At 48.7% G+C, this 24455-nt stretch overlaps 1 protein-coding gene across 7 annotated transcripts in view; it reads left to right on the plus strand.

The window, feature by feature from the left end:
* si:ch211-200p22.4 (phosphatidylinositol-binding clathrin assembly protein) overlaps positions 1-19307 on the plus strand; it is a 36149-nt gene extending 16842 nt beyond the window's left edge. Inside the window, exons 7-20 of one of the 7 annotated variants that reach the window (XM_035407686.1) lie at positions 478-584; positions 2963-3004; positions 5178-5263; positions 5647-5770; positions 8608-8741; positions 9871-9974; positions 10744-10857; positions 12797-12928; positions 13687-13717; positions 13865-14027; positions 15032-15055; positions 15677-15733; positions 16160-16276; positions 17864-19307. In XM_035407686.1, the coding sequence (XP_035263577.1) occupies positions 478-584; positions 2963-3004; positions 5178-5263; positions 5647-5770; positions 8608-8741; positions 9871-9974; positions 10744-10857; positions 12797-12928; positions 13687-13717; positions 13865-14027; positions 15032-15055; positions 15677-15733; positions 16160-16276; positions 17864-17878 (1250 nt within the window). In that variant the 3' untranslated portion in view covers positions 17879-19307. The remainder of the gene's footprint in view (positions 1-477; positions 585-2962; positions 3005-5177; positions 5264-5646; positions 5771-8607; positions 8742-9870; positions 9975-10743; positions 10858-12796; positions 12929-13686; positions 13718-13864; positions 14028-15031; positions 15056-15676; positions 15734-16159; positions 16277-17863) is intronic. The other 6 variants (XM_035407688.1, XM_035407691.1, XM_035407692.1 and 3 more) reach the window with 6 other exon arrangements.
* Positions 19308-24455: the final 5148 nt, after the last annotated feature.

The raw sequence follows: 24455 nt of genomic DNA on the forward strand, positions 1-24455 counted from the left end.
CTCGCCCGTTTTATTTCTGCTCCAGCCGACGTGAGGACTCGCACAAAGTGCTTCTAGAATTTTCCGCGTCTGACACGCCACCACTTTCATGCACTTTCAACGGCGTGACCCATGATTACTTGTGTTTTTCTCGCCGAATTTTCCGGAGCGAACCCGTACTGTGTTCTTCCCAGCGCTTCGAGCGTGTTCCTTAGACATGCATATTTACGAGACGTCGATCCTTGAGATGTGTGTCGAAAGGGCAGTTAAATTATGAATGAGTGGAGTGGCATCAAAGCTCGGAGGAAATGCATCATGACAGGCTGACACATAATGGCGGTCCCTGGCTGCTGGTAGCTTTCCCATACAATTGTGACCTCCTAACAGAAAGTGCTTCCCAGGCAGTCACTGTATAGAAATAAGCCTGCATGGAGGCTCTTTAAAGCTTAAATTATGGTTTTCAGTTTGAATGGTATCCCTGTTTTTTTTCCCTTTCAGAGAAATATTTTGATATGAAGAAGAACCAGTGCAAAGACGCTCTGGACATTTACAAGAAATTTCTGTACAGGATGACCAAGTTGTCAGAGTTCCTGAAAGTGGCCGAGGTAGAGTTTCTCCTTTTTTTGGTACTGGGGAAGGGGAAGGATTGGGTCAGAATGATGAAAGTCTGTTGAGACACTGTCACCACAGGTTTGCACACACTCCTTTCCCAGCCCAAAGTTCACCTTTTCACCTCCTAACCGCCTCACCAGAACCCTTAGCCCCGTCACCTGGGCCCGGGCTGATGCTTCCATTCTGGGACCAGCCTGGTCCAGCCCTGTTCACCCAGACAGGGACCAGAACCAGAACTGAACTGAACCCGGAACTGACGAGCTGATTTTTCAGTTTAACCTCAGTCCTTTGGGCTGCTTTATAATGGGGGCCTTCTATGGAAGAAGATAGACGTTTGGGTCACTAAGCTCCAGGTTGCTGGTTGCAGGAACAAGGGGGCATATATTTGCTAATGGTGTGATGACTGTTTTGACTAGTAGCAAATGATTTTTTTTATTACTGATTAATGAGATGAGTTTGCTCAGATTGCTTAGCAGAAAACCAGATGAACCGAAGTTGAGCAAAGTATTGCATCATTTGAAAATGCATTCAAAATGAAAATGGCTTGCTAGTAAATTACCTAACCAGCCTAGTATTTATTGTCCTGGCTTTGTAGTATTTATGTCACAGCTAGTATTAACTTTACATCCCTTATGGAAGACAGTTTTCTAATTGTTTTCAAATCTAATTGCATTCTTTAGCCCCTTTAATCGCTTGTTGCTAAGAGAGTTCCATGACTCTTGACATAATTCCTCTGTAACCTCCCCTAGTGTTTGAAAACTCTTGCTGTCCGACATGCTGTGCTGTTCTGGCACATAAATACCTCAGCACGTAGTAACACTGGGACACTGTGACATCACCTGAACTTTCATGAACTTTCATGTGGTTACTTATTACCCAGACAAGTCAAGATTACAGTTTCTTTGCGTGTTGCGTTTTTGTCCGTTTTCATCTCGTTAGATTTTTTGAAATGTAAATTCAGTTTATTTTCCTGCGTAGCTTGATGAAGCGCCTGACGAAGCTCGTTTTGAGAGATGGTTACGTACAGAGGAGGCGCTCACAGAAAGGACTAACTGGGGTATGGCAGCGGTGATGTCAGAGGGGAGGCAGGGAGGCAGGGATCCAGGTGCAGGGAGCCCCTCCCCCTCCTGCTGCCGGCTCTGTGCCCGGTGCTCCCAGTTTCACAGACGTGTTTGAGAGATCAGACATGACCTCTTTTCCTGCACAAACATCCACTGGCGCCCTGTGTGAAAGAGGGGTGGGGTGGGAGGGAGGGAGGGAGAGGCTGGGAGGAGGGTGCGTGCCTTCTCTCTTATCTTCGTTTTATAAACCTGGCTGAACTGAAAGTGGGTTCTGTCTGCAGTTTTTTTCCTTTTTTAATCCAGTTGGGAGTTGTTGTTCCCCCCCCCCTCGAAAGGGTGACTAGCTCGCTGGCAGCGGCGCTGCTCCTTGGCCTGCCCTGATCTCCCCTAATAGGGACGGACGACCCTTGTCCAGGGAGCGCGATTCCACTCAGCTGGAAGCTTTCCAGACCGCATTTATTGCCTTCAGACCGCGTCCAACGGCATTTCCCCTAAAATAAAGAGCCTTGGAGTTCATGGACGCCCACGCAGCACACCCACTTTCCTTCTCCCCCCTCTCCCGTCTCACTTCCCTGCTCTTTCTCTCCCTCCATTTCTCCCCCTTTCTCCCTCTCTCTGTGCGATGATGATGAGTGTAACTCCTGAGTATAACTCCGCTCTTCCTCTCACTCCAGTGCTCCTCTGTTTGGATTCTCAGTACCCCTCTCCACCATCTTACCTGTCCATCTGCGTGCATGTTTTGACAAGCAGTAAATCCTTTCTTGTCTGATATTATTGGTGTTTTGTTCACTAGCGTTGTGTTAGCGGTGGATGAAAGGGGAGGAGCGACCCTCATTTGAATGGGTATGAGCCCCACTTTAAGGGCTCAGGATTGTCGCGGTGTCAGAGAATGCATTTTCCCTGTTTGTTTGTCTTTTATATGCTGTTTTTTTGGATGTCTGCTTTTGCTGAACATTTTTTGTTAAATGTTTTATGATCACCTCTGTGGTTACATGAGTAGCATTACCACCCTATGCCAGACATTACACACATTTGAGGCATTTAAGTGTGCAATCCCATTTCAGTCCTGCGTGTGTGTGTGTGTGCGCGCGTGCGTGCGCGTTTGTGTGCGTGTATGTGTGCGTGCGTGCGTGTGTGTGAGCATGCAAGAATCCCTTTTTCTGTTTTTATTTTTCCACTGTCACTGCATGGAGTAATGATGGTTTTTGTTATGTTTTTTTTCTGTTCTCCCCCCTTGTTTTGTGTTCTGTTTGTTTGTCTGTATGTTTGTTTGTTTTCGGTTGTCCATTTTGCCCCCCTGTGTGACACAGCAAGTTGGGATTGATCAGGGTGACATCCCAGATCTCACGCAGGTCAGTGCACATTTCATCTCCATTTCTTCCGTGTGGCTTCATTCAGGAACGCTGTCGTCCCCTACTCACCCACAGCCTTCACCTCCCCCTCTCTCCCTCTCTCTTTCTCCCTATCCCTCCCTCTCTCCCTTTCCCTCACCTTATCCTACCTCTCTCCCTCTCCCCCTTTCCTCTCTCTCTCTCTCTCTCTCTCTGTCCTCTCTCTCTCTCTCTCTCTGTCCTCTCTTTCTCTCTCACTCCCCCCCTCCCCTAAGCTTCTCCTAAGGCTTCCAGCTTCGCCAGTGGCAGGCTTTCTTTGCCACCCCCCCCCCCACCCCGCCCCCCCAAATTTGAAATGCATTTTCACCAGCATTCACAGAATTCTGTTTTAAATTGACTGATATCCTTGACTTACTGAAGTACAAACGCACATGCACATATGACATTCCCATTTGTACACAAACTTATATTTACATATCTAGTATATTTACATAGTACATATTCAGTATAATATTTTATTATGTAACCGTTACTGAAATTGTTTAATAATATTTTGCAAAGAGCATGTCTTAAGTTTGGCACAAAAATACTGCCGTAGGGATGAAGGAGTAGCTGCTGGGTATGCTGGCGGTGTATTGGGGCTCTTTGTCTCTCTGCAGACAGCTGAAGGACTGTGCATGGTAGGGGCTGGGTCACGTACATGGTGCTTGGCTCGCTGCAGTTCAGGAGGCCGGGACCCTAAATCAGCCCCGTCCAGACTAACATGGGCACTCGCTGCCTGCATAAGCATTTTAACCCGGGCCTTCGTACGCGGCCCGCGTCCCTCCACTCAAACCCCGTGACTCGCGTAGGAAGCGATCGGGTGCTAATTGTTATTTATTGAGGTGCGTGTTTTTCTTTTTGCCTGGAATCGAGCCGTATCAGCAGTGTGGCACGGCTGAAAGGGACTGCAGTTCCTGCTTTCCTTCCTCCTTTTCAAATGCAGACGCGTCACGAGAGCGGCCTGTTCCCTGCCGTCTGTGACTTACGGCAGATTTCTCCAAAGTCTTTCTCTTTGGAAAAAAAACGGCTGTGGGGAGAGCTCTGAATGATTTATTTCTTCTGAGGAAAGAATCCCCTTTTCTTTTTCTTTCTGCTTTTTTTTTTGGTAGTTGTTATTCTTGCAGGTCTCTGCGAAAGCAAAAAGAAAGTATCGATGCTATTTTAGAAATTTAAGGAACCCGAGAAATCTTTAGCTGCTGTTTACCTGCTTGCCGGCATCCAAGTTGTCCTGATAGGGTTTAACTGGACACGCCCAGCTTTGAGTCTAAAGGCATTTACTGTCTACCCTGTGCACTATGAACTATACATCTATTCAGACACACCGTAAAGCATAGAAAGGAAACACAATAAAAGCAACACATTTTTAAGGTGGGTGGACCACGTGGTCACAACCCTTATGAATTTTCGGAAATTCTTCTGATCCTGTGGTGTCTTGAGTTGGCAATACTATGAATCATAAAAATCATATGATTCATATAATAACTTTCACAATTCATCAAGTGCTGTCATGAAAATTGAAAGCTGTTAGACTGTATCTGCCTTTTAGTCCAACTTAATATAGTTTTATAATTGAGTGAATGTAGTTAAAAAAAAAGAAAGCAGGTAAAGGGAATGGAAGCCCGAAGCCAGCTGTTGGTATTGCGTGTGTTTTATGCGGACGCACGTATGCACTCGTGTGGACAGGAACAAAGAGAAGGCCTTTGATTTGTGTGAGCATATGATGAGTCTGGGAATCTCCCTTCGGTCCGTGCAGCGCAGCGGCATTAACCAATCGCATTGCAGGCCTGTGCGTGTGCTGCGTGAGAGCTGAGCCTCGTGTGTGTGCGCGTGTGCGAGACCCTCCCCTCCCCTCCCTCTCTCCTTATCTCCACATTTCCTTTTTTCCCCCCCTTCCTTTTTGGTTATGTTCCCAGAAGCCTGTTTAGCTAATACTGCTGTACTCAAGGCATGTAACCATGATTGTTTTGGGTAAGGGGGGTGTGTGTGTAACACATTGTGTGACACCTGCAGGGTGAGCGGGCTAATGTGTCAGTTGGCCTGTGCACTGCCGTGTGTGTGTGTGTGTGTGTGTGTCTGTACTCTGCTGCATGGTGTCTTACCCCTGCCCCTCTCCCCCTTTCCCCCCTCCCCTCCCCCTACCCCATGCCCATAGGCTCCCAGCAGCCTCCTGGAGGCCCTGGAGCAGCACCTGGCTTCTCTGGAGGGCAAGAAGACCAAGGAGTTCTCTGCGGCCAGCAGGTACGGCACTGTGAGGAGCCGCTGGCTGAGGAGCCCCTGGCTGCCTCACGCTGCTGCTGGGTTCAGTGCGTTTTAGCCTAGCGTGCTATTACTGAGCAGCTTATAGCGCGTTAGTCCCCACCTCTCCGCTGCCAGCTAGGCACAGCCGGCTGAAATGGTCATCTGTGTGAATGTATTACTGCTAATGGGCTTTATGGTTCTCTGTATATTGTAGTGCCCTCACACATTGCTATTTGTTTTGCTACGTTAGCGTGCAGCACAGCCCGTTGCCCCAGACCTTATTCTGAATGCGCGGTTGCTTGGTTACAGTGCCTGTGGTGTGGGGGTGGGGGCCGGGTGAGTAGTGTTTTTGGGTGTGAGCTCCTGTGCTGTCCGCCCCGTAGGGCCAGCACCCTGTCCAACGCCGTGTCCTCGCTGTCCAACACGGGCATGTCCTTCAGCCGCATGGACGAGAAGGAGAAGCAGCAGGCCCTGGAGGAGGAGCAGGCCCGGCTGCAGTCCCTCAAGGTGGGAGAGACGCACGCGTGCATGCACACACACAGGCACACGTGCGCATACACGCGCAGTCACACATACATGTGCACACACGTACACACAGGCACACGTACATGCACACACACGTACACACAGGCACACGTACATGCACACACACGTACACACAGGCACACGTACATGCACACACACGTACACACAGGCACACGTACATGCACACACACGTACACACAGGCACACGTACATGTGCACACACGTACACACAGGCACACGTACATGCACACACACAGACACGCACATGTGCGCATACACGCGCAGTCACACGTACATGCACACACACGTACACACAGGCACACGTACATGCACACACACGTACACACAGGCACACGTACATGTGCACACACGTACACACAGGCACACGTACATGTGCACACACGTACACACAGGCACACGTACATGCACACACACAGACACGCACATGTGCGCATACACGCGCAGTCACACGTACATGCACACACACGTACACACAGGCACACGTACATGTACACACACGTACACACAGGCACACGTACACGTGACCACACATACACACAGGCACACGTACATGTGCACACACGTACACACAGGCACACGTACATGTACACACAGGCACACGTACACGTGACCACACATACACACAGGCACACATACATGCACACATTCATACACACAGGCACATGTACATGCACACATTCATACACACAGGCACATGTACATGCATACACACAGGTACTTGTACATGTACACACAGGCACACACACTTGCGCACATACACACAGACACACGTACATGTGAACACACATACACACAGGCACACGTACATGCACACATTCATACACACAGGCACATGTACATGCATACACACAGGTACTCGTACATGTACACACAGGCACACACACTTGTGAACACACATACACACGTACATGCACACATTCATACACACAGGCACACACACTTGCGCACATACACACAGAGACACGCGTGCACTGCACCGGCTGGATTGGTTACACCCTCGCACTCTCACACTCACAGTCAGCCAATTCTGTCTCCCATTTCTCAAAAATGCCCGAAAACAAAAGAGGCAGTGCTTTAAACGCAGATTACGCGTCTCGAGAGGAACGAGAAAGGCGGTTTTATTTTCTTCTTATTCCCTTTTGTTTATCACTTTATCTGTTTGAGCACAACACAGGCTGAATGCCACGCTGGAGCTGATTTGGCCCCCGTGCTCACTCGTCCTGAGCCAACGATTAAAGCAACGCGGCAGCATTTGTTCTAATAAGAAATCGAAGCTCGCGTCAACATTTGAAACGACAGGCGTCGTGTCATGCGGTGCTCCCGGTCGATGGAAACGAGCCGCACCCAGAAATGATTGAACGGCTCAGGCGCACGCAGGCTGGATCTTTTGAAGCGAGACTTCAAACACAATGCAGATTTTCGGCTGGAACGTTCCGATTCTCGCCGCGTTCCTGGTGCGTGCTCCTGCTGTGGAAGATGAGACTCTCGGGTAGAGAAGAAGGGGAATGTGATATGTCGGTGGTAACCAGCCCTGTTCCTGGAGATCAGCCGTCCTGGAGGTTTTCACTCTCACCCGAACAAAGCACACCTCATTCAGCAGCCAGAGATCTTGTTGCGCTGCTAATCAGTGGAGTCAGGTGTGCCAAATTAGGGTTGAAATGAAAACCTACTGGATGGTAGATCTCCTGGGTTGGTTTCCACTGCAGTATGTAATACTGGGCTTGGATGTCCCTGTATCCGGAGGACCATGAGTCCTGGCAGTGCAGGTACGACGTTCACCCCGTCTACCCTCGTCCCATCAATGATTACCCTCTGGAATTAGGGGGTGGGAGTGGAGGGAGGGACATCAAAACTCTGTTGTCTCATGTCTGGTGACTCTCTTATGTTTATGGGACAGCCAGGCTTGTTTTGGCACGTTCTCACGGTAAATATTTGTTGGATGGATGTTTGTGTGTAGTGCAGGTACATTTGAGCGTTAGTCAGGCTCTTGAGTAAGCTCAAGTGTGCAAACCTGATAAATTATACAGCATGTCTGCTCTCAGTCACAAGCCTTGTGTTTGGCACTCGGGAGCCAGGTTATTACAGGGGAAGTGAAATGAACTGTTGATGTGAGAACGAGACTGCTGAATCCTAATTATTTAAATTGGATATTTATATGTTAATAAGTATGTTTTTTAAAAGACTAAATTTTAGTACAATTTGTTTATTTTGCATATTTGTTGATTTGGTAAATTGCTTTGGCGTTATTGTGTTCTCTTGAACGATGGTGCCGGTGAAGCACGTCGGGGCGCGGCGTCTTGAGTAGGTGTGAAAGGGTGATGAGGAACACGGGCCGCGGTGCGTGTGAGTGTTTATAGAGCCAGTCGCCTGTGTCGGGGATGGAAACCTGCACTCTGCCGCGTTGTCTCCCTTGGTTACGTAACGTCACCGCCTAACTGCCAGGAGCTCCGACCTGGCGCCCGTGTCTGGAGCCCCTCCAAGCCCCTCTCTCTGTGGGCCTCGGCAGGCCGAGGGGCCAGACCCCTGGGGCCAGACCCTGGAGACCCCTCCTGCCAGGCTGCTCGGCGCTGTGTCTCCCCCTGCAGGCGAAAGCGGGTAGCCCTGCTCACTGCCCTCCCCCCCCCCCCCCCCCCCCCCATGGGGAATGTCTTTTGCTGATGTGCCAGCGAATGTGTGAGCAAACAGAATCTGGCCTCGGCGTGAGCTTCTCGCAGGTGCTTGTCTGGGTGAGCGGGTTCGTCTCGGAAAGCGGAACGAAGCGAACGCAAACACGCCCGTTTTCCCGCTCCGTCCCGCAGGACCAGCGTTTGAAGGAGATTGGCATTCAGACGCCCTCGGCCTCCCCCAGCGCCCAGTCCGTCGGCAGCACCAACAGCCACAGCGCCGCCATGGACCTCTTCTCCAACTCCACCGTGCCCCCGTCTGCCAACAGGTACTACCCGCTTTCACCCTGTCTGCCAACAGGTACCCCACTGTCATTCCGTCAGGTGCTTCACTTTCACCTACTCTACCAATCGGTACCACGCATTCACATACTCCACCAATAGGTACCCCACTTTTACCTACTCCTCCAAACAGGCACTCCGCCTTTTACCCCTACCAGCAGATACACGTTTTAAGGGCTTATTTAGATGAGAAGAGCTTATGGTGACCAGAGCAGGCAATCCAGGCTTGTCTTTGACCTCTAGAATAGAGCGAGGATCTGGGCCACTACTGGAGGAGTTTCTGTGCTGTTCTCTCAACCGGCAGCCAGTTTAAGACTTAAAGTGTCTGGACTGTTTGGCCAATCGATAATTTAAATGAATCACTGAAGTGATACTGCAGCCCTCCAGGACAGGAATTAGATTTCCCTGGACTGAAGAGTATCCAGCAGTGTGTCGATCCTGGAGCCGAGCTCCCCAAGGCTCTTTGTCTCCAGTCAATGACCTGGCAAGCTCTCCTACTCATTAACATAGCTGTGTATATGAAAACAATTCCTGATATCAGTGTGGGATTTATATTTACCTCATTTCCACCTATGCTCCCATGTTTTCCTTGTTTGTTGTAGTTCATTTTTTAATCCCTTTTTATGGGTCTAAAAACCCTCCATCAAATTCCGCCTCTGTTGAAGGAGGCTGACCGTTGCGTAACTGTTATGGATTATGAACCCGACGGCAGGAATGTTTGAGACGTCTTCTCGAAAGTTAGCCTGACGAATGGTTCACGCCGCCCTCGCGAAATATGCATGCTTTCAAAATGAAGCCGTCGTCCGAACCCAAACCAATTTCGCATTCTGATTGGTAGACAGGATCTGCATTTGCGAGTCGCCCTCGTCCTTCAGCGAGATTACATTCTTGGCCGAAAGTTTCTGCTTCGCCTAATTTGTCATTCGGGGCGATGTACGACCGTGGTGAGGTTCAGCGGACCTATCGGGCGGTAGTGATGCTGCGAGCGTTTTTTTTGCCTGCCGCTCTGGGGAGGCGGTCCCTGTAGGCGGGCGTGGCCGTGTGTGGTCGGCGTGAGGCGGACCGTGTTCAGACTGTGTTCAGACCGTGTTCTGTGGCTCTCTCCCTCTCCACCAGCGTGCCAAACCTCAGCAGCGACCTGTTCGACCTCCAGCCTGCCTTCGTCCCCACGGTGCAGAGCACGCCGTCCATATCCACCGCAGGCACCAGCGCCTGGGGAGGTAAGGCTTCCCCCACAGCGCCCCCCGCAGGCAGACACAGGGAACTGTGGTGCATAGCGCTGTAGCAAAATAACTCTGTATCCCATGGACATCAAAGAGAAGGCTCAACATTGTTTAGACAAAATGAAAGCCAGAAAATTCCACCCCTGATGGAATTTTAACTGATGTAATTTCAAATAGCCCGTGAACACCAGAGTGGTTTGCCAGCATTATTTCAGTATAAATAACTGACTGAATTCTCCGTTGGCTCTGTGTGAAACCCTGTTCACACTGGCAGGGTCTGAACTAAAACACTGTGCTCACTGTGAGATGTGTTGGTGGTGAGGGTTTGAGTGAGGCGCTGCTGGAGTCTTGTTGAAGAGCTATTTTGTTGCCAGCATGGCAGAGTGGGCTTGTAGGGTGGCCAGCGCCCCCTACAGTCCAGCGTAGACTATGCTCAGGATAGCTCCAGTTGTCTCATGCTGATAGCACTAACGTAGGAAAATGCAGGGGAGCGGGGAAGGTGTGTGTGTGTGTGTGTGTGTGTGTGTGCGCGTGTGTGCGCGTGTGCGTGTGTGTGTGTGTGTGTGCATGCATGCGTGCGTGTGTGTGTGTGTGTGTGTGTGTGTGCGTATATCTGTGTAGTAACTCAGGGGGAGTTGCTAGGCGGCTCTCCTGCTGTATCTGAGCTGGGCCCAGAGGGAGTGGGGCAGGTGTGACTGTGTGAATCGGGGCGGGTGACGTGTCTGCTGTTGTTGTGAACTGGTGTGTTGCCTGCTCTGTCCCCCAGGTCTGGAGACCCAGCACGCCACAAACACCGCTGCCCTGGCAGCAATGAATGTAGATTTCGATGCCGTTTTTGGGACTAAAGTTGCCAATAACGATGTGAAGCCTGCAGCAGCTGGTAAAAAAAAAAGAAAAAAGATAAATCAAGCCTAATAAGTCTCACCTTGCTTATTAAGTACTTTGCTCAAAAATAGACCAAATTGCCCTTTTGCGCCTACTCAAGATGCCATCCTCACCTAATTGGGCGTTCCGCTGTCGCTGCAAACTGTTACTTTTACTCGCTACCTCTCTGGCTGTTGCGACTACAACTCCGCTTCTGCCGCTGTCCGTTTCCATTTAGTCAGAAATGTTTGTTTTAAAAAGAGGAGAGAGAAAAAGAAAAGCCTTTTTCTGTTCCCCCGGCGACGGACGGGCAGGCCGGCAGTTTGCTTTTTGTTTTCCGGGGCCTCGGGTGTCGGCGCGGCCTCCTGTCAGGGCCGTCATATTCCAGCGGGGCTGCTGCTGCTCGGGTGGCTTTTAACGGCCTGCAGTTTTCTCCCATCTGTCGCGCCCCCCCGCCCCCCGCCCCCCTCCCCAAACCCTCCGAATCCAGGCTGGAATTAACCCGCCCGTCGCCCGTCGCCCGCCTCTTAACTCTTTCTCTCCTCTCTTTTCCCCTCCTTTCTTCCCTTCATCGCTTCCTCTGCTTCCTGGTGTGTGTCCCCCTACCCCCCCTGCCCCCGTGCCCCTCCGTCTCCCTCCAACTGGTGAGTGTGCTTGTTTTTATTCTTCTTCGCTTTTTCTTGCTGGCTAAGCAGGAAGCCGGAGTTTATGAATGCAGCCTGTGTCAGCAGACTGTCCAGCAGCCGGCCAGCTGCTGCTTCCTAAGAAAACATTATTCCTTCCGCGCCCCTGTCTCATTCAGCTGGGCTACCGGACTGGGGGAGGGGGGGGGGCGGGGGCTGCCGGCAGTTTTACGGGAGTCCCGGCCTGCGCCCGTCCCTCGGCCCCAGCGGGGCTCCCTCTCCCTCCTTGCGTGGGGCCTGCGGCTCCCTCTAGTGTAATTTGGCGGGAGCGGGCCGCCACGCGCCATTAGCAGAATGACAGGAGCCGCTTACAGGCAGAACTGCTACCCTGCCGCCAGCTCCATCTGTCCTGCTGGCTGTAAGCAACAGGCCTGCATGTACAGGCGCCATGGCTGACCTGCAAGGGGCCTGCATGTACAGGCTCCATGGCTGACCTGCGACAGGCCTGCATGTACAGGCTCCATGGCTGACCTGCGAAGGGCCTGCATGTACAGGCTCCATGGCTGACCTGCGAGGGGCCTGCATGTACAGGCTCCATGGCTGACCTGCGAGGGGCCTGCGTGTACAGGCTCCATGGCTGACCTGCAAGGGGCCTGCATGTACAGGCTCCATGGCTGACCTGCAAGGGGCCTGCATGTACAGGCTCCATGGATGACCTGCAAGGGGCCTGCATGTACAGGCTCCATGGCTGACCTGCAAGGGGCCTGCATGTACAGGCTCCATGGCTGACCTGCAAGGGGCCTGCATGTACAGGCTCCATGGCTGACCTGCGAGGGGCCTGCGTGTACAGGCTCCATGGCTGTTGCGAACACATGCGAATGCCTCACATCAGGGCTGCTGTTAGTTGCTTGGAGCATCTCCGTGCCGTCTGGTTCTGTTCCCCAAAGACTGGCAGCTTTCGGTGCCAAGACAAACACTTCTCAAGGGCACCTAGGATTTGTTGGTACTTGATAAAAACAGTAATACTGCTGTACAACTATACAAACGCAATGTATGGGTGTCAGTAGGAATGTACAAAGAGTTATCTAATTAAAAAAGAAACTATTTTAATAATTTCTTTGAACAATCCTAGATATCCTTACATTTCTAAGAATTGTAGGCTATCCTTACAATTCTTGCTTCTAATTGCTATTTGCTGTCCTTAAGCAAATTTAAGGACACATGCTGATTGAATCCAAGCCTTATTGTTTCCTTTATAGCTTAACTGCCTTAGTTCACAGAGCTTCTCCAGTATGTGCATGACCTGGTCTCCCCTCTCTCCCCCCCGCCCAGGTTTCGATGCTTTAGGGGAAGTGCTGAAGCCCTCGGTGCCTGTGCAGAGCCAGCCCCCCCCTATGCCTGTGCACTCGGGGAGCAAACTGCTGGACAATGACCTGGACTCCTCCCTGGCCAACCTCGTGGGCAGTGAGTTCAGCCGTCCCCTCTGTTTCCGCCTCTCACTTCATGCACGCGGCATACGCTTAACCCCTTATGGTGTGAGATCACAAATATGTGATTAGAATGTTCCAGACTGAACATTCCAATACTGATGTCACAATCACTACTGGTAACTGAAAGCGACAGAGTTCTAGCACACTGATTTAGAAGTTTAATCTAGAACATTCCAGAAGACCGACTCTCCAATGAGGAGCACACAGTGCTTTCTCCCAAAGGGACCTACGTCCAGGCTGCTTTCATCAGCCGTTTCAACGTAGATGATTGACACAAAGCATTGCCTAATTCATCTACATAATGGAAGACTATAATAAAAAAATAAGAATAACAATTACAATAGAACAGCATTGCCTAATTCATCTACATAATGGAAGACTATAATAAAAAAATAAGAATAACAATTACAATAGAACAGTATTGTTAACAAGTGTTATTACTGGTCATGATAACTAATAGTATTTATATGAATGATCAGATAAATGAAAAAGATAATAATTACTGTTAAATTATTGTTACTACAATGATTGATGATGATTGTTAATCTGATTATTAATTGACTAATCTTTTTATTGTATCTGTTTGTGTTGCATGGATGTTGGTATATCTGGTATGCTAAAAAGCTGAATGAGACTTTTAAAATGAATGTGTTCAGTGGAGAGGGAGTAGCCCTGGGTAATGCTAGGCTCTGGGTTCTGGGCTCATTTCTCTCTCTCTCTAATTTCCCATAGATCTGCAGTTTGGGGGAACACCAGCCAAAAAGTAAGTGTCTTCCTTGTGGAAGATGAGTGTGCCATTTTGTACCTGTATGTAGAGACATTGAAGTGGTGGATATTATCCGCCGCTGTAGCCTGCTCTTGTCGGCCTGGGTTGTTTGGTTAATTGGCCTCTGGGCTTTGCGTGGTGCATTTTGTTGTTTGGTGCGCCCACGTTCAGACCCGACATGCAGTGGACCCAGCAGGGCGAGAAGAAGCTGACCGGAGGCACCAACTGGCAGTCTAAGACCATGAGCACCACCACGGCCTGGAACCCGGGGCCCATGGGCCCCACGCCTATGCCTGTGCCACACATGGTGAGATGTGCACACATGCACGCCCACACACTCACACACACACACACACACACAAAAACGTGCATGCGCACACCCACAGGCACGTGTGCACACTCATGCATATCCATGCACACGCATGCATAGATACCTGCTAAGATGATACAGCCAGCTACAGAGCCTTGTTAGCTACCTTCATAGCTAAAAAAGCTACATACGTGAGGCTATTAACTAACATACCAGTAAGTTGTTACATACGCGTGCGCAAAACAACGTACCAAAGTGCACAATCATGTGTTGGTCTTGTGTCCAATAAGGGGTCGATATGTCCAAATGACACCTGAACTGTAAACAGATTAATGCAAATTTTTGCAGCGTTGTTGTACAGGACCGGACTCCAGTAGTAATCTGTAACACGCAGACTTTTTGCCTGCAAAGTACAGCTGACAGATGTTTGCCTTCATGCCAGTCTCCTGTTTATTCGCGTACCCCCAACACCTCGTTCGACCCGTTCCAAGGGCAGTTTCGGCTAACGGCTCCTTAATTAGAATGCGTGCTGCGCGCTTCAGTCCATTACCCGCGCCTGATGGAAGTGTCTGCCTGGGAGCCAGGCAAAGCCAGCGTTTCAAAGCCCGCCCCAGCGGCCGGTCCGTGGGACGCGGCCGCGTGGCTTTTCATGTCTCCCCGTCCTGTCACTTAATTGGCAGGACTTTTTTGGGTTGTTTTTTTCTTTTTAACTGCAGCAGCAGCAGCAGCGGCGGCGCCTTGAATACTGACCTTGCTGCTTCGGCGCTGTGCGTACGGGGCTGGCTCTCGCTCGCCCCGTTTGATTCTGTCACTAACCCCAGGCTTCCTCTCTCTCTCTCTCGCTGTCTTGCCCTTTGCTCAACTTCCTGTGCGGTTGTCACTTACTCATCCTGTGTGTGTGTGTGTGTGTCCTTTTCTGATTTCTTCACCTCCCTTGTTGTTCTCTTTCTCTCTCTCTGTCTCTCTCTGTCTCTCCCTCCTTTTTTTGCCTAACCCTGCAGAATGGAATGTTCTATACTGGTTATGTAAGTACTCGCTTGTTAAGAAAGCATTCTATTACGATCCCCGAGAGTTGTCGAGTGTCACCCGATCCAATGTCGACCTTCCTGTTTGGCGTGTTTGAGATTTCCATGTGACTCTTTGTTTTTTTTTTTTGGCTGTGCCGCGCGTAGTTCGGCTGTGCGGACCCTAAACGGGCCGCACACTGCGGCGGTGGGGTGCCATTCCGTGTCTGTTCGTGCATGTCCTGAGTGTGAGCCTCCTTTGACAGCAGTATCGCTGATGTCACCCTATGGGATTCACCTTCAGTTCGCCCGACTTCTCTGCACGCCTAGGGCTCACAGGGCTGTGTCTAACTGTCTGCCTGCCTACCAGGTACTCTGTGCACAAGCCTGTGGGAAGGCCTTGGACAGAGGAACCCAGGCAACAGTTATGCAAAGTGAACCTCTCTTATTGAAATTGGGATTTTTTAAATTCTCCTGCTGAATCTTTTCTGGATACACAGTTTTGCGGTGTCTTATCAGGAAGAGTAGGCCTCTTAAGTCTGGCTTCGGCCTCTCGGTGCGTGCTGTGGTCAGTAGACTTCTTGATGAAGGCAATCCTCCTCCTCCTCACTGTTTTCTCTCTCCGTCCCGCCCCCTCCCCAGGCTCCTGCTCCGATGGCTTTTCCCATAGCGACACCTCAAGTGCCTGTGTATGGAATGGTGAGCATCGCTTCTGACCTCTGACCTTTGACCTTTGACCTTCACCCCCTGTGAGAAACCCTGGTTTAAATGTGTATATAGTACTACAGTATGAAACTGTACAGCCGCTTTATACAATATGTACATACTTCCCCTCAATGGACTCTTTCTGAATAATAATAATCATAATCATCATCATCACCACCATAATTATAATAGTAATTGTAATGGATTGTGTTCAGATAGAATAATTATAATAATGGTAATAGATAGATGGTATTTGTATGGCTCATTTCCTCTCGTGATCTGTAAAAGCGCTTCTCAGTGGAGTGAGGAAGCTGCTGTCGGTGCGCAGTGCTCGGGTTGCCAGGTTTCGGGCCTCTCCTGCGGCCTTGCGTCATCTCGCTGATGGCAGTTTGTCAGCCGCTCTTCCTCCCGCCTCCTCAGGTTCCGCCTCAGATGGGGCAGATGGGCGGGGTCCAGATGATGGCGCCGCAGCCGATGATGTACAACCAGCCTGTTCTCAGACCCACCAACCCCTTCGCCCCCATCCCCGGAGCGCAGGTACCCCTTTCACCCCTGCCGCTGCACCCCAAATCTGCCTCCTCACCTGTCCTGGCTCAAATAACTATTTAGACCTCCCTAAAATTCCTACTCGTGACTGCCAGCTTTGAACAAAATCTCTAGTTTCACTTGTATTCACAACTGTTACTATTATTTAACCTTTTGAAGAGTCCGTTTTTAGAATGCTTTTTTTTCAGAATCCTAAGTCAGTGTTCTAGAACTCCATTGCTAACAATTACCAGTAGTGATTGCAACGTCATCCGAATGTTCAGTTAAGAATCACATATTTGTGATCTTGCACATTAAAGGGTTAATATGATTGTACGTTATTAGTATTATCGGTTACTGTAAGAGATCACTGAAGGGTTTACCAGTTCTCTGCTCTGGGGATAGCTGAAAATCAGCCGTCTTTGTAAACATGGTAATTGATGGCCAAGTGCTTGGAATTATGGACGTAATGCATAAAGCATACAAGCAGTTGGCCACATTAAACTTACATTTGATATAAAAAAATGTATTAAGAAAATGATACAGGGGTTGCCACAGAAGCCCAGCTCAGCTATTATTTAAACAGCCCTATTCTGCATTATTACAATAAACACTGACTGAATGCAATCCAGCCATCAGTGAAGTCAGACTTGATTATATGTTTACTCTGTAATGGGCATTTCGGGGGTGCTTTCTGTGCGGGGGAGAATATCAGCAGTTTACCTCCTGCTTTCCTTAAGGCTTTACCTGCGTGTGTAACTGGCGCCCGGGGGTAGGGAGGTGGAGGAGGCGCAGGTGCGCGCTGCGCGGGAGGTGAAAGGGGAGGTGCTAACGCGAGCCGCGGGGCGGGAGGGAGCGGCCGCGCTGCAGCCGGGCGCCATGGTAACGACCCGCGCGCGGCGGGGTTTACGAGCGTCCGCTGCTGACGGCGCGGCGCTCCCCGTTTCTCACGGGCCCGCCCCGGGGTGCTTCCAGAACTCTCCGCTCCCGCGCGGCTCTGACGCGCTGCTGCTGCTGCTGCAGCCTCCGTCAGCGCGAGGAGAACGCGTCACGCCTGTCCCGTGAGCGGGGTCCCCGGGCGAAAGATGGAGGAAGACGAGCTGTTTCCATTTCCATCTTAACGGACCTGCGTCGGGCAGCCCGTCCTGCAGCTGCTTAAAACACAGCACAGAAACGCGCGGCATTGAGGACAGCGTCAATAATACATGTGGAGACGCAATAAACATGAATAAGTGAAGCGGCAGAGGAGCTGTTGGGTCGGCCCGCGGAGTCGATTGGGGACAGGGCTTTCGTAGGAAATAGCAGGTGGGGACAGTGACCTCACACAGTGAGAAGGCGGGTAAACTCCTCCCTCCCCCTGGGAGATTCTATAGCCAATCAAATAGCTTAGAAATACTGGGCAGCAGTATCTGGAGATAGCAAGCTTTTGAATTTTCAAGCCTTATCTTTTATTTCCGGTCTTATATCTTTCAATATCTTAGCAGTCGTTATATTCTGTATTAGTTTTAACATGTTTAAAAAAAAAATTAAAAAAAATCTGTTGTGTGGCAAAAGAAGTCTGATAATTGACCTGCGCCTTTACTGTCTTCGTCTTTGCAGATGCAGTTCATGTAGTAACCAGCAAGGGACTAGAACACCGGACGCAATGGCAGAGTCCAACCAGGAGGAGCGAAGAGAGACAGAAACGAGACGGCAAGACTTGACACCAAATACAGGGGAGGGAAAGAGAAGACGAGCGTGCGCTGAGGAAGACTGGCTCGTGCCGCGCCCGCTCACTTCCTGTGTCTGAAACAGCTCCTCCCACCCACACGCCCAGCTCACGCCGCGCCCCCTCTGCCCACAGTCACATGACCCCATACTCGCTTTTCATTTCCAACTAATTCGGGATTATTATTTTTTTAACATTTTATAGAAAAGGGGCATGATAGGCTAGGTGGCACTGATCGCCACTGAGCAGTATATATAGATATATATATATATTTAAAGTTTGTGGTGATTTTATGTCCTGGTTTAGTGTTCTGTTTTAGGTTTGGGGTTGGGTCATTAGGTCACTTCTGGTTCCTGTGGATGAATCTGTTACAGCAGTATTGGTGCTTTTGAGGAGGTAGAGGGGTGTAACAGCGCCCAAAGCTCTTAGTGGGGCCTACCAGGGAGGCCTGCCTGCTCTGTGTGCAAGTCTTGTCCACGAGGATCCAGTTTTGGCCGGCTTTGTCGGCCTCTTTTGAAACCTTTGCTATTTTGTTTCCCACGTCCAGACTACAGAATTGATTCTGAAAGTAAAGAGTAAATGTTAATGTTGATGAAATGAGTGTTTGTTTGTTTTTTAAGGTCAGTTGTTGTCGGGAAAGGGCTATCAAGAGTTGGCACACTGTTTCCTCAAAGCACTTGAGCTAGACTATGTTAACCTCTCTGAGGACCATTTAGAGTTACTAAAATGTGGGATTAAAAAAAAAGAAAAGTGTTTTGACACGCGTTTCTTTGTTACTGAGGTGTCACTTTTAGTTTTAGGTTTGCCCCGGAATCTCCTAAAATATAAAATATTTTTTTAGTTGGTCATTTTTTTGCCCCCATTTCCGTTCCCATCCTGCCCCACAGGAAGTGGCGGCGGCGTTTGCTGCGGCTCGCGTGATTGGTTGAGGGGCGGCTGTTTCAGACAAACGTCAGAGCGCTCGCGGTGGGAGAACGCCGCCCGCGGACGACACCAAGACCCGCTCTCCTCCTCTTTCTCTGCTCGCCATCTCCGCCTCTGGAAAAGAGACTCCGAAATATGATGTCATTCCCTTTCTTGTGCTCTGTTGTAGCTTGTAAATAATGTTCTTCCTACATGCCTGGAACATGGAACCCCTCACCCCTGTGCCTGCCCCCCACCCTTACCCCTCCCTGTCTTTTTTAAGGCTCGCCAAGTTCACCTTTCCGTACTAAATTAGCATTTTCTACGAGGTTTATTTGTGTATTGGTTCTTCAGAAAGGAAGTGGTGAAGGTGTCCTTGAATTAATTTTTATTTTTTATAGCCAAAGCTTCAGTTTTTGCAGCGTAGAGTCTCCCCCCCCTCCCCCCCCTCTCAGAAGCTTAGCAGCAGTCCAGAGTGGTCCAGATAATGGATTTTGTTACTTTTATTTTTTCAGGTTTTCTTGTGCTTTGATTAGCATGTTGTTGCCTGGACAACGCCTGTTTGGCAGGCACCAGGCCCTTGAGCCACGACAGGTTTCCCCGGGTCTGCATAGCAGCCCAGCTGATGTAACCGCCACGTTGTTGTCTGGATACGAGGCTCTGATCAGTCCCTCAAGTAGCTTTTTGAAACAAAAGTGACTTTTTTGTTTTGCTTCTCCCGTTCCCTCAAGTGTCCTGCTTGATAGGGAGGGGGGGGGTATTTTTTGCACACTGACCGAGGTGATTTTTTATGAAATGTCAGAGACACCCCATCACTGTGTAAAGAGAGGGAGCAGGGTGCACATATACTGAGGGGGGGGGCCTTGTTATATTACTGGTGTTGTCTTTGGAGGGTGGGGAGGGTGGGGAGGGTGGGGGGGGAGGGGTAATCTGGGGGCACTGGTGGGCTAGGAGGTGGGTGATGGTCTGTTTGTGCTGGTGGGTGTTCATGTTGTTGTCCTTGATGTCTAAGAGACATTATAGATCGTGTGTGAGACAGCATCTCTGTACAGCATTTAGCACAAAATTGAAAAACATCAAGGTAGTCAAATAAATGATGTAACAAAAACTGCACAAAACTGAAATGCCAATAGCTGGAATGTAGTGGGAGTGAGGGTAGAGAAATATTTTATTTTAGGTAGTATAATGACCCTAAGAATTGTTTGGTTTTCAAAAGAACACACATTCTATCCTTTTCTTTTTGTGAATTTACTTAAGAATTGACTATCCTGTCGGTCGAAAGACCAGTAGAATACAAAAAAACAGGGTAACGCCCCCTTCCCCCTCCCGAGTGAGATTTCTGCACCCCAGTGTGTCCTGGCCTGGGCAGATTTCACCCTTTTCCCCCCTCGCTCTCGTGGCCAGTCGTAGTTCCCGGTGAGTAGTCCTGTGCTGTAACGTGTCTGACCTGTCCGTCTGTCCGGTAGATTAGTTCCACTCCAGCCCGATTGGCTACTCAGGACCATTCTGTTCCGTGATTGGCTGTGGCTCTGCAACCCTGGAGCCACTCAGATCACTTCTGTGCGTGTTTCCCGCCAAACGTTTTCTCACCATGAATGTTTCTGCTGTTATGAATCCTGTTCTAAACAGGAAGTAAGAGACCAGTTCTGTCGTGTTCACTCTTGTGCTCCACTCAATGTGTCGGTGTATGCCCTCGGTAGATGATAAAAGTTTCACGCGGTAAAGATTTAATCTTTTATTTTCTTTTTGTGGCTTTGGCAGAGGGTGAGTATAGGCGTTTGTGGACAGTCCTAGCGCTTCACCAGGGGGGGTAAAATGGCCGACAGCCGCTGGAGAGGAATGGCCAAATTTTTCCACAAAGCTCCTCTATAAAGTATGCAAACTGCAATCAGATTTTGGGGTGTTAAAACACAGAGGTTGATTAGCACAGCTCTTCACGCCTTTTATTCCCGATCAGTCCCTTTTTATACCTATATATAGTCAGTCTTTTGCATGGATTCCAGTCCTACTGTTGTGGAGGAACTTGGTGTTCAGTGAAAAAGGATTTGGGGTGATGGGGAGGGGAGGGAGGGAGGAGGGGTCAGAAAGAAAGAGAGAGGGGAGGGGGGAGAAGGAGAGAGAGAGAGAGACCAGGAAAGAGTCATGGCTTGGAAACTCCTTTCTCTGGCTGCATGGTTATGTGTTGTGTTGTTTCCCCTTTAAAAGCATGAGCTTGAATGTCGTGAAGTTGATCAAGTGTGTGGGGCGGTCGTCCTGTTTTTGGGGAGCTGAAGAGACTGCTGAGACGTGGAGGCGAGACTCAAAAGAACAGCTAGGCCAAGCATGGTAGTCTTTGCCCTTGCGCAAGTAGTCGCCGTTTTAAGGGAGGTTTTTCTGACTGGGCAGTTAACTGTCCACTCATCAGACTCTGCACCCTGATGTCACCCGTCACCGAACCTGTAATATATGCATACACAGTACAGTACTCGCAGCTGACAGACCTGAGGTGAAGCCACACCAGTGTTTCCAAAGATGACATCCGTCCTCATCTTGTCGCAGGAGCTTGTTTCCGTACTCGCCTCTCTGGCGCCCTCTGTTGGTGACTGCGTGTCCTTCACGCGTCCGCCAGTCGTCTGGGTTTTTCCGTTCTAGCCTGTTACTCGTTACCATTGCTGCACTTCTTAGCCTGATTTCCACTGCAAGACCTTAGCGCTGGCTGCGGGTGGGCAGCGGGTGGTGACCTGATTCAGTTCGTAATGTGACATTTTTGGAGCCAGTTGGAAGACCTGTACTTGAATGCATGGGGATGTGAATAGTGCACAACTGTGCCCTGCCTCTCTGTCGTCAGGGAATATTAGAATGAGAATGGAATTGTTTGTTTTTGGGCACTCATTTTGTAAGTGTTTATGTCAAATTGTATGCACATTTGTCATTTTTTTCGCAAGTTTTTTTTTTTTTTTTTTTGCTCTTCCGTTTGCCTTGCATATTCAGTTTGTATCCATACTCTACAATGCATTGTTTTATCTTTTATTTTATGGACGCAAGATATATTTGCATAATATATATATATACACATACTCATACGCACGCTAACATGCACGCACATACACACACACACACACACACACACACACACAAACATACTCTCTCACACACAAACACACACACATGCACTCATGCACACTCACACACACACGCACACACTGAAAAACCATTTATTTGTATTTCACTGAAGGGTGAAGAAGACTTCTGCTTGGTTCAGTTCATCTTTGATGCCAAATGATTTCCTCTGTTTGTGGTGAATTTAAAGTCAGACCCAGACCGTCCAAAGGTTTATTTTTTTTTCCTTTTGTACATTTTTTATTTATAAAAGCAGAATATCAGGATTTAAATTAGCATACAAAAACATTACAGAAAATCATGGGCTTTTATTTTCTATGCATAAATATTTCATACGGGGTCACATACAGTTTTGTTTTTTGGAAAAAACTATAAATAAAAAAAGTCATTTGCCGTTCCTAAATTGGGTGTTGTTTGTATTTCCTTGGCTGCAGCCCATCTCCCTCTACAGGACACTAACATTTGAAAGTGAAGCATGAAGGCATGAAGGACAGTGTGTTAGCAGGCACGATGCATCATCACAGCAGGGAGTCTGGGAGATGTAGTCCCAAGAGGGTCTTGACATGGTGATGTTTTAACTGGCAGTACATACTCATGCCTTGGTCTGTAGATACAGACTGCCTGTGGGTTTGGCTTAGGGGCTTTTGGAAGACAGTGCATGTTTTCTTAAAACACTTCGCAGACGACGTACAGCACTGTTCTTAGTGTGCCTCCTGTAATTAAATGTTTCATTTTTGTTATTACCTATATTGCATGAAGGAATGTTGGGTAGATTGTTATTAGGTAAAACCAAGTTGGTTTGGAGACCTGGTTTCAACCGGAAGGAAATATTTGATGAACACTTAAATATTCAGTTCACTGTGGATCCAACAATATGGCCTCCTCATCATTAAAGCACTAACCCCCCACCCTCTCTCCCCCCCCCCCAAATGACACAGACCTTGTCTTTACATATTCCCTCCTGCTGTTCCCTCTAATGGAAAATCTTCGCCAGGTGTCTGAGGAGCTGAATCAAATTATTTTTAAATGCTTTAAGCCTTCAGGCCATTAAAACCCTGCAGGTTACTCATCATTTTAATTCTACACAACATTCAGAGCAAAATTCTTAAGCGTTGATTGCGTGTTTCGGTTTGTAACATTTAGTCCCAAATTCTCAGGCAGCCGCGGGAGCATTTTCAGCGTTGCACAGGCACCTAAAGAGTTAAAGCAGCGCATGTCCATATATGACCCTGATCAGGAGAGGCGGGCTCACCTGCGCTGGACTGAAGCGCGTGGACTCGTGTCCCTGGCTGTCCGCTGCTCTTTCCTGCTCCAGGCCTTCTCCTCTCTCCTTCCTGCCCTGCTAGCAGTGTGCTATAAAAGCACCTCCCCATGAGACCTCCACTGTCCTCTTGCACACATTCCACCCTTCCCTTTAACCCTTAAAGGGGCAGCCTCAGTTTGTTGACTCTGTTTAACAACCAAGCGCTACCGTAAATGTTGTTCACCTTGTACCCTTCTAATCCGTTGAATTGTGAGATCACACGTGATTAGAATATTCTTAACTGAACATTCTAATTCTGAGGAACAATCACTGCTGGTAATTGAAAGTAGTGTTCTAGAATACAGGCTTAGCATTTTGAAAGAACATTCCAAAAAAACCAAAGAGGCAAAGAGGATTTAATTGTTAGGGGGCACATTTTTGTGGGCACTCTTGACGTCAACCCTTCTACTTCATGGAAACTTGCAAAAACTTGCTAATATATCAGTAGAGCGTATTGGTGTCTTCACTGCACTAGGAGCATGTTCCGGAAAGGCCACAATTGCCTGAAACGTTAAGCTTTCCTCAGCACTGTCTGATTCAGGAAGGTCAATACAGACAGACTTCCTTTTGTATAATATTTGCTGTATCAGACTTTACTGAATATTTTCCTGAAGGAAAACATTCCATTGACTTCTTGGCAATGACTGCAACGGGCATATAAAACCAATTGTAAAGTGATATTCCTGATTTCAAAAATATGTAATTTGTTGCCACTTGTGTAATTAATGTTTTGTAATATTACAGTGTCATTATTATTCCATTCAATTATACAATACACCAGCAGGACAGGATAATCAACACCCCCTCCCCCACTTCCCTGCAAGTGTTGGAGTACAATTGCCATGGCAACTCCAAACATGCAAGAATGAAAGTGTGAATGTAAGTGTGATAATTACCCCTCACATATAGCACAGGTTTTAAGCCCAGAGTCAGATGTCAGGTTTCCTCTTACGACAGCAGTATAAAAATACTATCTTTCATGACCGAGTAAGCCTTGCACTGCAAACGGACAGGCCTTCAAAAAAATTTTTTTAAATGTTGGAAAAAAGTAAATGCTGTATTGATGCCAGTGTTGGGCTCAGTTCCATTTCAGTTCAATCAATTCAGGAATTGCCTATAATGTTACGTGAGGATTTATTCAATCGATGAATCAAATGTACTTCCTGAATCGACAGTAC

The sequence above is a fragment of the Anguilla anguilla genome, chromosome 3 (genome assembly GCF_013347855.1).
Source record: "Anguilla anguilla isolate fAngAng1 chromosome 3, fAngAng1.pri, whole genome shotgun sequence".
NCBI lineage: Eukaryota > Metazoa > Chordata > Actinopteri > Anguilliformes > Anguillidae > Anguilla > Anguilla anguilla.